General features: G+C 36.0%; 1 protein-coding gene across 2 annotated transcripts in view; it reads right to left on the bottom strand.

The window, feature by feature from the left end:
• cacna2d2a (calcium channel, voltage-dependent, alpha 2/delta subunit 2a) overlaps window positions 1-17,274 on the bottom strand; it is a 320,181-nt gene that overhangs the window by 286,346 nt on the left and 16,561 nt on the right. For both annotated transcript variants that reach the window (XM_067460456.1, XM_067460455.1), the window contains exon 2: window positions 7,449-7,530. In XM_067460456.1, the coding sequence (XP_067316557.1) occupies window positions 7,449-7,530 (82 nt within the window). The remainder of the gene's footprint in view (window positions 1-7,448; window positions 7,531-17,274) is intronic.

Below are 17,274 nucleotides of genomic sequence, written 5' to 3' on the forward strand. Positions count from 1 at the left end.
TATGACTGCTGTGGGCAGGGCTTTAGCATATCATTAGCTATGTCTGCTGTGGGCGGGGCTTTAGCATATCATTAGCTATGACTGCTGTGGGCGGGGCTTTAGTATATCATTAGCTATGACTGCTGTGGGCGGGGCTTTAGTATATCATTAGCTGTGACTGCTGTGGGCGGGGCTTTAGCATATCATAAGCTATGACTGCTGTGGGCGGGGCTTTAGCATATCATTAGCTATGACTGCTGTGGGTGGGGTTTTAGCATATAATTAGCTATGACTGTTGTGGGCGGTGCTTTAGTATATCGTTAGCTATGACTGCTGTGGGCGGGGCTTTAGTATATAATTAGCTATGACTGCTGTGGGCGGGGCTTAAGTATATCATTAGCTATGACTGCTGTGGGCAGGGCTTTAGTATATCATTAGCTATGACAGCTGTGGGCGGGGCTTTAGTATATCATTAGCTATGACTGCTGTGGGCGGGGCTTTAGTATATCATTAGCTATGACTGCTGTGGGCGGGGCTTTAGCATATCATTAGCCATGACTGCTGTGGGCGGGGCTTTAGCATATCATTAGCCATGACTGCTGTGGGTGGGGCTTTAGTATATCATTAGCTATGACTGCTGTGGGCGGGGCTTTAGCATATCATTAGCCATGACTGCTGTGGGTGGGGCTTTAGTATATCATTAGCTATGACTGCTGTGGGCGGGGCTTTAGCATATCATTAACTTTCAATTTTCAAAATTAGGAAGTCTCAGGAGAAGTAGGTTTTTCTGGGATATTTTTCTGTTGATATAAAGAATCAGGTACTTTTAGCAATATAGTGGGCAAATTACGTATATAATGTATATTACAATGTTATGATGAACTATATGCCTTTCCCTACTGAAGTTCTATTATGTTCAAAGCATTTCTAAGGATGCTGATTGTTAGAAAAGCGAACGGGAACATGTTAACATTAGCAACACATTATTAGCTGTCTAATAACTTAGTCAAGCTAAAGGCTAATCATATTAATTACCATTATGTGTTTGACAGTGTAGAGAGCGATACATAAAACACACCATTAAAACACATCCCCATTAACTTGTAAGACAAGCCTGTGCGAGTAAGTGGAGGCGGGGCTCATTTGCATATTCATAGTCTGTGCATACTAAATTAAGCAAGGGTGTAGAGTTACATTCAAGCTATTTTAAGGCATGAATAAAAAAAATGTCTTTTTGGTCTTCAAAGATGTGCTTTGAGAGATTATATGATTGACTACAGGGGGACTTTAAACAAGAACGAGATAAACTTAGGACAAAGCATAAAATATGCAGATGACTGGCCCAACATGAGCTGTCACAACCTTGAAGAGGCGCCCAGAGTTGCACACGAGTGTGTTCTATTTATATCCGTGCTACTGAACTGTGTGGTGTGTTAGGGAGTGTGTGTGGGAGTAAAGCTGTACGACTGCTTATCTAACATCACTGACTAAAGACACCGAGAGAGAGACGGAAATAGAAACGGAGAGAGAAAGAAAAGGAGCAGCGCTTTCAAAGTCCATTCTATTTAATTTCGCGAAGCAAAGTAAATCAAGAGGCAAGTGATGCAACTGAAAGGATGTTCATCAATCTCAGGGGTTCCCAAACGCTTCTGTCAGCTCAATCTCTTTCATCTATATTATTTAATTAAAATAATTCCCAAGCTTTGCCAGCACATACACAGCAAAAACAGTTGGTCAAGTAAACCTTAAATTAAATGGCTTTATTCCAGTTACAAAATATGATGAATTTCCAGCAGCCTGGGTTTTATATATATATATATATATTGTCACAATTTACCAGTGTGAGTGCCCGTGATCACCACCAGAGGGCACTCCACCCCGGGCTGTCACTCCATCACAAACTACATTACCCATAATCCTTGGACTCATTAGCACTCACTGTTTACACCTGTGTCTCATCACCTCATTACCTCTGCCTATATATACCTTGTTCACTCTGTCATTCAGATACATTCATGTATCTTGGTCTTTGATTTCTTGACTTCTCTGTGGATTACCCTTTTGCCTGTTCCTTTTGTTTTGTTTGCCTGATTGAACTGCCTACCTGTGTATGACCTTTTGCCTGTTTTATGGACTACGACTTTGGATTGCCCTTTAATAAATACTGCGCTTGGATCTCCAACCTTCTGTCTCAGAGCAGTTCGTTACATATATATATATATATATATATATATATATATATATATATATATATATATATATTAGTGCTGGGCAACGATTAAAATGTTTAATCGTGATTAATCGCATGTTTTCTGTGATTAATCGCAGAAAATTTAATAATGAATACAAAAGTGCTGCTAAATGAAGAAAAGCGCAATAACATGATTTTCAGCAGTTAAAAGTTAGTAACAGTTACAATGTTTATTGTAAATATCAACTTAAACATTAATTTAATCAAATTAAATTAAATTAAATTGGTGGTATACATATATTGATTCTGAAGTAATATTCTCATCAGTGTTCTGTCAGCTTTAACATAGGCCGACTTAAATCTGCATATTTGTGATATTCACCCCACGGCGTTATTTAATTTAATAAAGGCCCTTTTTCAAAATCTTGTATCTAAATGTATGCATCATCTTTCCTGTTAAATTCTTGCATTTGATTAAATAAATTCAGCTATAATAGTAAAAATACTATAGGCTGTTACCAATCAAATTAAATAATTTAAACTGCAAAAAATACATCTGCAATAAATAATGTTATAAGATTGATGTTCTCAATAAAACTTCATCATACTTTTAAACATAACCGCCAATACTGGGCAGCAAGTGATCGTCTTCATGAGTGAGTCATTGAGTCGTTTATTCAAATGATTCATTCAAAACGCTGAATCATTCAGTAACAAAACACCGCACTGAGTGTTGCTTTCTTTTGGAACTATTTTCGTCGGTGAAATCATGGGTGAAATGGAACAAAAAAAGGTTGTTTGGATCTAAAATGTAAGTAACTTAATATGAATTAGGCTACTTGTTTATTGAACTAGGCTACACCATTCATGCTACACAATTCATGATTGCAAAGTCGACTTGTGTTATTTATAATATCATAAATCATAAATATCAACAACTACAAAAAGCTCAGTTTCACCCCAGTATGTTTCTTCTGTGAGTTTATATCGCTGCTCAATTGTTTTGATTTCTCCACGAATGTCTCTCACAAAGAGACAGGCGGCGCGAGCCTCAACGCGACTTGTTAACGTACGGCAGAGATACAGTCATTAAGTCGCTGTTTACATTGAATATAATAAAAACAACAAAAAAATCTGAATCATTCTCGCGTTTCTGGTTATTTTTATATTTTATTTGTCCCAGACAAAGAATGTCACGTACACTTTCCGTTAATGTTGTACATTTTTCCTTTCAAAAATGTTTTATTTATCAAAGAGCTTTATCAAAGATGCACTATGTAACATTTTTTTCAGTAAAATATCAAAAAACTACTAGGCCAAGGCCAGTGTTATATCTCAAATGTTTCCAACTATTTGTAAATCATGAGAAAATGAATCTTTCCATGAATTGTAATTTTTAAAGGAATGAAATTCCAGTTTCAAATCTCACTGAACTATATATTTACTCAAAAATAATAATGAAGAACAAACAAACGTATTTAAAGTTCATATTCAGCCAAACATGTAAAGTTATCATCTGGTCATCTCAAAATGAGCAAACGTCATCATCAGATTATATCTCTATCGCTCTATCACTAGTCCTCACCGTGTTTACTGGGCTTATCTGATAAACCACTTCACCTCGTGGTTTAGTGTTGAGCTTGTGTTAAGATACTGATCTCGGACTCATATCGCAAATATTTCAAGCAAAAGATTCAAATGTATTGAAGATTGTTGCACGCTTAATGTGGCCAGTCCATTTTATTTACTTTCTCAAAAATAACTGAGAAGCTAAAAAAAAAATGCTTAGAATTCATTTGCAAGATTTTTTTTTTCCAGAAAGGGTGGGAAAAGAATATCGGAATAAACTGGGCATGAAAAGGAAAGAGAGAGTGACGAAGGAAAGCAATCTTGTTAGCGGGCCGCCGTAGCCCAGGGAAGATTTCTATCAGACACACATATAGGGAGAGGCATCCATTTAGAAAATGGCTTTTTCTGCACACGCTGGGCCATTTAGCACTCCCTGTGACGACTCCTGTTTGGGCCGGAGATAAATGCGCTTTCACAGACTCACTGCACACACACACACACACACACACACACACACACACACACACACACACACACACACACACACACACACACACACTCAGACCACAGACTCAGCAACCTCCAGCTACTGAGTGCGCAAACACAGACTGGCATGCCTTCAGTGTCCCAAACTTTTTTCTAAAATACACACACACACACATAGACAGACAAATTAAAATATACTTTCCAAAAAGTGAGAACGTTAAATCCTCCCATATATAATATGTATATATATATATATACACCAATTAGGCAAAACATTATGACCACCTTCCTAATATTGTGCTTTCGGCGGGGTCAGAGGTCACCCTGACTGGTCAGCGGCTATGCCGCCCCATACGCAACAAACTGAGCTGCTCTGTGTATTCTGACAGCTTTCTATCAGAACCAGCATTAACTTCTGGAGCAGTTTGAGCTCCAGTAGCTCGTCTGTTTGATCGGACCACACGGGCCAGCCTTCGCTCCCCACGTGCATCAATGAGCCTTGGCCGCCCATGACCCTGTGGCCGGTTCTCCACTGGTCCTTCCTTGGAGCACTTTTGATAGATACTGACCACTGCAGACCGGGAACAGCCCACAAGAGCTGCAGTTTTGGAGATGCTCTGACCCAGTCGTCTAGCCGTCACAATCTGGCCCTTGTCAAACTCGCTCAAATCCTCACGCTTGCCCATTTCTCCTGCTTCTAACACATCAACTCTGAGGACAAAATGTTCACTTGCTGCCTAATATATCCCACCCCAGGGGCGATTCTAGGGTCAGAGCTTTAGAGGTGCTGAGCACCCAATGAGCCCCACTGCCACCAACCTAGAGACACACGTACCCTAGAGAAGAGAAGAGGATGACACCTTTTGCTATGCGGGGATGTTTTCATTTTCCTCCTTAACACATACATTTTAAACCACAAACTACGGAGTATGTTTTGGACATTATTTAACTGTGTAAAAGACTAAAATTTTAAATTTTAAATAACAATTTCTTACTCCCAGTTTTTACTGAAGCACCCCTAAAAAGGGGCTAGCCTTGCCTATGCCTACAAGGAAAGCAGAAAGCAGCATTTTGTCTAGCTGAGTATTCCAGCCATCTGAAACTTTTGAACCACTGTTCTTGAAAGGCCCTTTTTTGTGTGCCAAACTGAGTATGAGTGTATTGAGACCGCCTTAACTGTTTAGGACCAGTGTCCTTATCCCCTAAGTCTGAACAGCTCTCTTCTGTCTCTGCTGCTTTGGCTTGGTGCTCTCTATGTTGCACTCCCTCAGTCTCTTCATTTCTTTCACTAGTCAATTCCCTCTCATCCCTTATGGACTCTCCCTGTTGTTTTCCTCCTCCTTTATTATGAAAAAATGTGGTGTAAAATAATGTTACAAAAAAAAAATATTGTAATATAGGCTACTTAATGCCAATAAGTTTGTATAGGAGTACATACACATAAACAGGAGTAGTTACTGTTTTGCTTGCCACTATTCACTATATGTCAATTTATTGTTGTTGTTTCCTCGCCTGATTCTTCCTGCATGCTCTTCCTTTCCCTTTCTCCTTTGCCATCTCCCTCTCTTTCCCTTGGAACTGACAATCATACACAAATATATTGTAGGTAGGAGAGTTGAGGTCAGTCTGTCATGTCACAAAAATGAGATCATGAGACCATTTACAGATTCTAAGGATATGATCAAAAGACACACAGAGGCGTGTCATTTTAAATGTCTTTATTATTATTATGGGCTTAGAAACTTTTTGAATGACAAATTCATTTGACAAGACAAGATAAGCTTGAGTTTTTTCACTCCAAACGACAGGGCTTCATGTTTCCATGACGACTAACCAGAAAAGACGCACGTGACGTCATGTTTACATGACGTTCGATTGTTAAAATGAGTATCAAATTAACGATAAACTTTAACAGAGACACACGTACGCAGTACACAGGTACGCAGTTTATTTGTCGCGCTTCTGTTTTTGTTTCACGCTCTAGCAGTTAATAAACAGAACTGCATATGTCTTGCGGAAGAAAATTGTAACCGTTAACGTTACTTCTCTCCGTTTATGACTATGAACGAGTCACCCAGGTGCTACTCCACAGCGGCGGCGACCCGCCGGACTAAAGTAGTCAGAGAATAAACACTTATTATAGGTGTACCACCATGGTGATTCAGGATACTGACTCCAGTACTCACCGATATGGTTTCGAAATCGGAACAACTCTAGGTAAAAGGAAAGAAGTGTCAGACACAGCTTTCAACCGATCACAACACTAACGTTACATCACGGGTTCTCACTCTGCGTGTGTTTCGCGCTGGATGACGGTCGTGCTTAGCGGTGCAGGTACAGAAGAGAAGTAGAAGAAGAGAAGAGGATGACACCATTTGCTATGCGGGGATGTTTTCATTTTCCTCCTTAACACATATTTTAAACCACAAACTACAGAGTATGTTTTTGACATTATTTAACCGTGTAAAAGAATAAAAAATTTTTTAAATAACCCAATTTCTTACTCCAAGTTTTAGGGGTGCTGAGCTCCTTTTTAGGGGTGCTGAAGCACCCCTAAAATGGGGCTAGCCTTCGCCCATGTCCCACCCACTAACAGGAGATGAAGAGATCATCAGTGTTATTCACTTCACCTGTGGTCATAAAGTTATGCATGATTGGTGTATGTATATAGTGTATATTTCTCGATATTGAAATATTAACAAATATATATAATTTTTTATTTAAAATAACACTTGTAATTATATTTTACACTATAATTATAATCATACTGTAATTTGTAATTAATAAAAATTGCATTAAATACAAAAATGCACTTTCATGGTCTCAAGAATATTTAAATATTAGGAAATTATATGAAATAGTAATTGAATATTGACGTGAAATATTCGATATGAAATACACAGTGCATTTCAGGCTTTCAGAAACTAACATGAAATTACTGCTTAGTGCCCAAGACTGTGTGACCGCCGTCAACAGAAAATGATTGTTATGAAATGTCACTATTGAAATTACAACACACACACACACAAACACTGCTATATTACTGTAATCATCTTAAGTAACGCTGTTATCATAACATCATGAACAAGTTAAAGCTTCTACCTGAGGCACCACAACAAAGACAAACAATACAGTGATTATCACGGTGCTTCCACACTTATAAACAGAGCGGAGGAACGACAGAATATATCTCCAGCTGGAGCGGAAGTGTGGCTCAACTTACCCCTTTCATCTGCTGACCTCCGGTGACCAGCTGCAGAACCTTCTCCAGCTCCTTCTCTATCCGGCCGGCCCAGTGCATCATCCTGAGGACAGAAAGCATTGGTTAAATCAGGAATAACCACCATCACATAACACGCTGAATCCCAACACACATACACATACACACACACACACACACACACACACACACACACACACACACACACACACACACACACACACACACACACACACACACACACATGCACGCATAGGGTTCACTATCTTTGTGGGGACTCTCCAAAGACGTCTCCTTACACTGCCCCTGCTCCTAAACCTACCATCACACAAACACACACACACACACACACACAGACACACACACACACACACACACACGCACAGGAGTTTGCTAATATTGCCCACTGACGTCCCATTACTGGCATGTAGAATAAAATAACACAATAAATACAAAAATAATAATGATAATAAATATGATAATAATATAAAATAGATTAATAAAATAGAATTGAATAAATACAAAAATAAAATAAAAAATGGAATAGAATATAAATACTAAAATAACATAACATAATAAAATAGAATAGATTTGAATAAATACGTAAATATAATTAAATAATAATATAAAATAGATTAATACATTAAAATAGAATATTTTAAATAATAAAATAATATTATAATATAAAAAGATTAATAGAATAGAATAAATAATAAAATAATGATAGAATATAAAATAGATTAATAAAATAAAATAAAAATGGAATAGAATATGATAAATAATAAAATAATGAAATAGAATAAATACTAAATTAAATAAAAATACAAATTATAAATTATAAAATAGATTAATAAAATAGAATATAAATAGAATAGAATAAAATTTATAGAATAGAATAAATATAAAAAGAAAATAAAAATATAATAGAATATGATGAATAAATAAATAAATAAAAATTAAATAAAATAAAATCAGCAGATACATAATAATAAAATGAAAATAAAGGAATAAAATAAAAGGCTGAGACAATGTTATGAAAACTTTAGCATTTTGTCATAACATCAAAAATGTTATAAATTATGGCAGTCAAAGACAAAAATCAAAGATGGATAACGACTAAAGCAGTTTTCTCAGACACACAGCAGGAGTTTATTAGCCTAGAAATCTAGACGCACCCTACTCTCAATACCCTTCTGAGCTGTAATCGCCAAACTCTGGTCGGGCCAATCACATCGTGTATAGAGTCGGTGGGCGGGGCCATAATGACGACGGCCGAGTTGCGTTTGCGTGCTTCTAGTAAACACAGAAACTGGCGAACGGCGGTCTTTCGAATCAGCTTTGACCGCGACTCTGGAAGACTTGGAGTTCAGCTTTTCTCTGAGAAAAGAACAAAGAACGGCACTGAAGTCATTCTTAAGAAGGGAAGATGTGTTCGGAGTTTAGCCGACCGGATACGGCGAATGTTTAATCTGTCAGCGAGCTCTGCTTCACCTTCGTTGCTCTGGTTGGTGTAGCGCTATCCTATCGCGTGCAGAGGGAGTTTGAAAGACGACCATTTATCCGCCCCACGGATTGAGCCGTCAATGGTGAGTTTCCAGACCAAACATCTTGATGTGGCTCTGGCTTGTCAGGCTAGGAGTTTGTTTCATTCATGAATAAATCATAATTAATCATAATTGCTTTCATTTTGACTGTGACCTTGTGTTCAGGAGCCGTCAATCCAGGACTTTTTATTAATTTCCCAAGAAGAATGAGTAGTAAAGGCTTCCAAATGACAACTTTAAAGACTTAAACTAAATCAAAATTGTGGCTTTTACTGCACGTCTGTAAGCCTTGAAGTCATAATGCAGAGGAAATATGTCCGCTCATAAAAAAAAGCCATTTCATTGTGTTTCATTTTTAAATGATTCTGGTAAGCTATCTGAAACTGTCTGTATCATTGCTCTATATTCATATAGAGATTTCAAAGCACAGTCATGAGGTGTTGGGGATCCTGATGGAGAACAGGGGGATTCACACACACACACACACACACACACACACACACACACACACACACACACACACACACACACACACACACACACACACACACACACACACACACACACACACACACACTACAACAGCTTTATCTGCTACAGCATAATGCTCAGAGATGTGCAAACCATGGCCCGGGGTCACAAATAACCCTTATCTGTGTTACACAGCCTTAGAATAGCCCCAAAGAAATCCTGCACGTGTGTGTGTGTGTGTGTGTGTGTGTGTGTGTGTGTGTGTGTGTGTGTGTGTGTGTGTGTGTGTGTGTGTGTGTGTGGGCATGTTTTTGTGACATATGAGGACACAAATGTGTATAATGCCATGGGTATGACACAGGTATTACAGGAGAGGGTGAAATATGAGGACATTACCCATGGCCCCACTTTTCAAAAGGCTTATAAATCACACAGGAGGAGTTTTTATGAGAAAGTAAAAATGCAGAATGTTTCCTGTGATGGGTAGGTTTAGTGTGTGTGTGTGTGTGTGTGTGTGTGTGTGTGTGTGTGTGTGTGTGTGTGTGTGTGTGTGTGTGTGTGTGTGTGTGTGTGTGTGTGTGTGTGTGTGTGTGTGTGTGTGTGTGTGTGTGTGTGTGTTCTGACCGAGCAGTCTTATTTACTTGATAATAATGACTGAACCCATCTATTCTGTTAGAATTTAATAATACATATATTAATATTTTTCTATATGTTTGTCTGTTTTTACTCCTGCTTCTCTCATGAATAAAGCATTGTGTCAATTTGTTTTATTAACCAAAAAAGTAATGCACTGTAAAAAAAATATAAGTAACCTGGTTGCCTTAAAATTTTGAGTTCATTGAAATTAAAATTTTGAGTTAATACAATTAACATTTTTTTAAGATTCGATAACCTTTATTAAAATATTATTAAAAGATTTTGTAAGCATATTGGGGAATTGTGTGTGTTTTATTTCTGATGACGCAGTGAAACATGCCAAATTGATTGATGATTTATCAAATGTTTTATGTGGTTCAGATACAAAAATATTTTGAGTTTCTATTTATTAAACAAATTTCCTTCATTATATCAACTCAAATTTTTTATTTCAATAAACTCAAAATTAAGGCATCCAGGTTACTTACTTTTTTAAGTTAAACCAACAAAAAACAACAATATTTTTTTACAGTGTGTGTGACTTCAGAAGAGCTGTAATATTTGCAATAATTTATGGTGGCGGTTTTTTTTTTTTTTTTTTTAATGCCCAGTCATTCACATTGATTATAATAACTAGATTGACAAAATAGATAGATAAAATAAACTATAATAGAATAGAATAAATAAATAAAATTGAATAGAATAGGATAAATTATAAACTAGAATAGGACAAAAAACGCAACAAAATAAAATAAGGCAAAACGGTTATGAATCAGTGAATCGATCAAGATTTGGATACGCTGGATACGCTGATTCATAACCGTTTGAATCTTTATTTGAGGATTGAAAACAAACACAGAAGAGAAGACAATGCTGAATAAAGTCGTAGTTTTTGATATTTTTGGACCCAAATGTATTTTGGATGCTTCAAGAGATATATATCTCAATATCTTAAACTGTGTGTGAAGATGAACGGAGGTCTTACGGGTGTGGAACGACATTAGGGTGAGGAGTTAATGACAGACATTTCATATTTGGGTGAACTTACCCTTTAATAATAAGATGTTTAAAAATAAATATGTATGATATTATTTAAAAAGCAGTATATTATTCAAAAATAATACAGCTTTCACTGTAAAAAAATTTTTTTTGGTTTAACTTAAAAAAGTAAGTAGCCTGGTTGCCTTAAAATTTTGAGTTTATTGAAATTAAAAATTTGAGTTGATACAATGAAGGAAATTGGTTTAATAAATAGAAACTCAAAATATTATTGTATCTGAACCACATAAAAAATTTGATAAATCATGAAAATTGCACAATTTGGCTGCGTCATCACAAATAAAACACAAAATTACCCAATATGCTTACAAAATCTTTTAGTAATATTTGAATAAAGGTTATCGAATCTCAAAAAAATTAGAAAAATCTCATTTACTCACATTTTTTATTTCAATGAACTCAAAATTAAGGCAACTTATTTTTAAAAAAATTTTATAGTGTTGGAATGACCTGAGCTCGAGTAATCGATGACCGGATCGTTATTCTGGGGTGAACTATCACTTTAAGAAAGTAAACAGGCTCAGTTTTGATACGTTTGGACTTTAATAGCTCTCCGAACTCTCCTCCCTTCTTTCTCTCTGGTGCGGCGCTGCTGTTGGCGGATGTTTAAGGAGCCGATGATAAAGAAAGCCCGGTTCTGACAAAAATGCCTCCCTAAGCAGCAGCAACACTTGCTAACTGGGCCAAACCTGAATGAAGCGATCAGACGTCCGTAGATATATCTCCTCAAGCTCTTAACACAATGAGGAGAGAGAGAGAGAGAGAGAGAGAGAGAGAGAGAGAGAGAGAGAGAGAGAGAGAGAGAGAGAGAGAGAGAGAGGGAGAGAGAGAGGGGGGGGGGAGAGGGAGAGAGAGAGAGAGAGAGAGAGAGAGGGGGGGGGAGAGGGAGAGAGAGGCGAGAGAGAGGGGGAGAGAGATGGATCGGCGGTGGAAGGGAAGAAAGTGCTGTCTTACACAAACACAGACCTGAGTGAATGTGCTCAGGCCATCGCTGCCAGTTTGTCCTCTTAAAGGGACAGTGCAGCTGAAAATAAAACTTCTGTCATCCTTTACTCTCTCTGTGTCTTTCTCTCTTTCAGTGACCACTCATAAAGTGTGTGTGCTGGTTTACATTCTATAGAAATAAACTTAACATTGACACTGACATCAAAAGTGCTGTGTATAATGTCAGCAGGTCTTCTGAAGTCACATGACTGAGTGAAAGTCTTCCTCGACAACAAAACTGACTGATAACTGAAACATATTAAAACAAATAATAATAATAATAATAATAATAATAATAATAATAATAATAATAATGATAATAATAATAATAATAATATAATAATAATAATAATATTGATAATAATAATAATAATAATAATAATAATAATAATAATAATAATAATAATAATAATAATAATAATTTAACATAATTAAAAATGAAAAATAAAAATAAAACCATATAGAATAAATAAACAAACAAAAAATATACAATTAAATTAAATTAAAAATGAAAATAAAAACAATAAATAATATAGAATAATCAAATAAATATAGAATAAATCAAATGAAAATAAAAATAGTATAGAATAAATACAATTAAAAAGGAAAATAAAAATATAGAATAAAATAAAAATACAATAATATAGAGTAAATACAATACAATAAAATAAATTAAATTAAATATAAAAATAAATCAAATAATATAGAATACATCAAATAAAATAAAAAATAAAAAAAAAAAAAAAAAAAAATTTAAAAAAAAATATAGAAAAAATAAAATACAATAAAAATATTAAATAAATAATGAAAGTAAAAATACATTTAGAATAAATCAAATAAAATGAAAATAAAATGAAAAAACATAAAAATTTAAAAAAAAATAGAAATAAAAAAATAAAATAAATAAAAGCAAAAAGAAACAATTTAATAATTCATCCTTACTCAGGTGTACCTTGGCGTATCTACACAAATAAGAGAGTATATTATCGCCTATTTGGACAGAACAAAAGCTGTTATTCCAGCACCAACAGACCGACAGACACATAATCCCAAAATAGAAATCAGCCAAAACTAAAACAAAATTAAAGTTAGGGAAAAAAGATTAAAAATATAATAAACAAAAGCTGAATTGAGAACAATGATGTTATGAGCTGCAGTCTGACCCATCCGGAACATTAAATCATTAAATTAAGAATAGATAAAAGCATTACTGTACTCGAGTACGTTTCAGAGTACAGACCGAAGACAAACGTTAGTGATACCAACATAAGCAAACACACACACACACACACACACACACACACACACACCTATACGCAAATACACAACTAATGGACTGACTTTAACACACATCTACACACTGAAAGCTTTAGGGGTTTTTAGCACACACACATCTCAACGTACACTGAGCTGGGTAAAGAGCAGACGAAGGCCACAGTAACGCGTGTGTAAACCGGATCGAGACTTCATTCAATAAACACCTGCTAAAGCACACACACACACTGTCAACAATTATTTAAAACATAAGTTGCCTAGTTGCCTTAAAATTTTGAGTTCATTGAAATTAAAAAATGTTAGTTAATACAATGAACATTTTTGATAATCGACAATCCTTATTCAAATATTATTAAAAGATTTTGTAAGCATATTGGGTAATTGTGTGTGTTTTATTTGTGATGATGCAGCCAAATAGTGTTATTTTAATAATTTATTACATTTTGTATGTGGTTCAGATACAATAATATTTTGAGTTTCTATTCATTAAACCAATTCCCTTCATTCTGTCAACTCAAATTTTTTATTTCAATGAACTCAATATTTTTAAGGCAACCCTTAAAAGTTAAACCATCAATATTTTTTTACAGTGCAGATTTCAGATACTAACTCTCTCCATTACTGATGTTTCACTGCAAATCTAACAACACGAGCCTCGCCGTCATCCATCTTCACCATCAGCGGAGCCACATGGCCATGTCATTTAATCATAGCAGAGAAAGAAATGTTATCGTCAAATGTCAGCTTCATTTGAATGACAACGATGGGAAGATTAGCGGACGAATGAGTCACATTGGCAACAAAGAAAACACACTTCTCCACAAATCTGGCATCTAATGCAACCGTTCTCAGCACTATTTCCTGACATCTAACCTTGTGTTGTAAGATATAGTACAGTACAGAATTATTAAAGTTCTTTTAGAGTGCCAAACTACTCTTCTGTCAGCAAACTGAGGCTACACTCTAAAAAATTCTGGGTAAAAAACGACCCAATGCTGGGTCAAATATGGACTAACCAGCAATTGGGTTGTCTTAAGCAAATATTTAACCCAACCGCTTGGTTAAAACAACCCAATTGCTGGGTTAGTCCATATTTGACCCAACATTGGGTTAAAACAACCCAGCATTTTTTAGAGTGTACATTTCCCCAAAACTGGACTATTAGCAGGCTCACATGCAATCTGCCTGCGCAGAATTGTAGAAGTGATTGTACACTCTAAAAAATGCTGGGTTAAAAACAACCCAAGTTGGGTCGAAAATGGACTAACCCAGCAATTTGGTTGTTTTAACCCAACGGTTGAGTTGTTTTAACCCAGCAGTTGGGTTGTCTTAAGCAAATATTTAACCCAACCGCAGAGTTAAAACAACCCAATTGCTGGGTTAGTCCATATTTGACCCAACATTGGGTTAAAACAACCCAGCATTTTTTAGAGTGTACATTTCCCCAAAACTGGACTATAAGCAGGCCCACATGCAATCTGCGTGCGCAGAATTGTAGAAGTGATTGTACACTCTCAAAAATGCTGGGTTAAAAACAACCCAAGTTGGGTCGAAAATGGACCAACCCAGCAATTGGGTTGTTTTAACCCAACGGTTGAGTTGTTTTAACCCAGCAATTGGGTTGTCTTAAGCAACATTTAACCCAACCGCTCGGTTAAAACAACCCAATTGCTGGGTTAGTTCATTTTCAACCCAACTTGGGTTGTTTTTAACCCAGCATTTTTTTTTAGAGTGTAGTGTCTGTCATTTGAGAAGTTTACGCAATTGTCTGTGTGATTGTGAGGGGTTGTAGGCTGTGCTTACTGATTTTTTTAGTGAGAGAGTGATATTTTAAAATGTCTAAAATAAAACTGACCACGGAGGAGTTAAGGAAATGTCACTTGTCTACAAAAAGTACTTATTTATAGCTATTAAAATGTGTTCATTTATTTTCTTCAGTAGGTATTTATTTATTTTGCTCTATTGATGAATGATACACTCTAAAAAATGCTGGGTTAAAAACAACCCAAGTTGGGTTGAAAATGGACAAACCCAGAAATTGGGTTGTTTGAACCGAGTGAATGGACCCGTTCAAACAACACAATTTCTGGGTTTGTCCATTTTCAACCCAACTTGGGTTGTTTTTAACCCAGCATTTTTTTTAAGTGTATGAAATTGTTCATTTAAGGAATTGTCTACAATAAAATTGATAAATCTATATTTTCTCCATCTTCTAGTGGATGTAGAGAGATCTAAGCTCTGTTTAAAAAAAACATTCAACAGTAACATCTTATTTGAATTTGTATTGTAAACCTTAAATAAAAGTTACACTCTAAAAAATTATTGGTAAAAAACAACCCAATGTTGGGTCAAATATGGACTAACCCAGCAATTGGTTTGTTTTAAGCAAATATTTAACCCAACCGCAGGATTAAAACAACCCAACCGCTGGGTTAAAACAACCCAATTGCTGGGTTAGTCCATATTTGACCCACCGCTGGGTTAAAACAACCCAACATATTTTAGAGTGTAAGAAGTGAATATTTAATATTTTATTTGTAGTGCTTTTAGTTCCATATTTTTAGATCTTTTTAACACATTAAAAACATTTTTTTTAAAAAGCTAATTGGCCCAGAGGAAGCCCCGACGAGGCCCGATCGAGCCCCAACAGTGACAGTGGAAATACGAAGCACACACTAACACACCCGCTTTTGGCCAATAGTGGAAGCTAATGAGTTCACTAAACTCAAATGGTCTCTTCAGTCACCAGATCTCAATCCAATAGAGCCGCTTTGGGATGTGAAGGAAGTTCACATCATGGATATCCAGTGCTAGAAAAGTGTACCTTATTAAGTGGCCGGAGTGCAGGAAAGGTCCACACACACTCTCCATTGCCACACGGTTTGAGTCCACATCACAGGTGCTGTGAGAAGTTAAAACTTCCTTCATTTTTCCAGCAGATCATGGCACCAGAAACATCAAGTCCATGGCTTTGAGTGCCAGGTAAGGCATACACCGATGAAATAACGCTAATACGTCCACTGTAAAAGTGTGCGCTCACATCCATAACCATAACTATGAGCTACGGTAATAGTGATCATGAGGAAAAAGGCAGCAGTTACCTCGACTCGATTCACTTTGCAGGCTACTCTGGTATGGTGTCACGTTACAAAATATCCATTAAAGGTTGATTCAGTTAAGATAAATGTCATTTGGCAGCTGAGAATCAATTCACTCGAGCTCCTTTTAAAAGGAAGTCGATTCACTCTGCGGCCGTCCCAACACCACCAGAACCCTCTTTTGGACAAAAACAAATCTACAAAATGCATTTGCAACGATTTCACCTTAAAGGGGTCATATTATGGCGTTTTATTGTCTTGATATGGTTTTTGGGGTCTACTAGAATATGCTTTCATACTTGATTGTTCAAAAAATAATAATTTATATATATATATTTATGATTTAATGCCATATCAGCAGCAATGGCTATATATATATATTCATGGCAATCACTTCAATGCATTGTTTACAATAATTTAACAATTTTATCTTAAAAAACAATCAATACACTCTAAATAATGCTGGGTTATTTTTTAACTTATTGTTTTTATTATTTTAATGCTGGGTTAAGACTGTTGGGTAATTTTTGTTGGTTTATTTGATCACATTTTAAACACCATTGGGTAGTTTCAAATTTCCAGTCGTTGGGTTAAACCTGCTGGGTCGCAATGCTCCGTGATTCTACCCAGCGCTTGGTTGTTTCACGAGCTTCCCGCCCGGATTCGTTTAAATTCGCTCCCAAACTGTCATTTTGAAAGGACAATGCAAAAGGCAAAGCCACTGGTTGCAGATGTTTTAAGATAAGTTCATATATTTTCATT

Source organism: Pseudorasbora parva, chromosome 12 (assembly GCF_024679245.1).
Source record: "Pseudorasbora parva isolate DD20220531a chromosome 12, ASM2467924v1, whole genome shotgun sequence".
In the NCBI taxonomy this organism is placed as follows: Eukaryota; Metazoa; Chordata; class Actinopteri; order Cypriniformes; family Gobionidae; genus Pseudorasbora; species Pseudorasbora parva.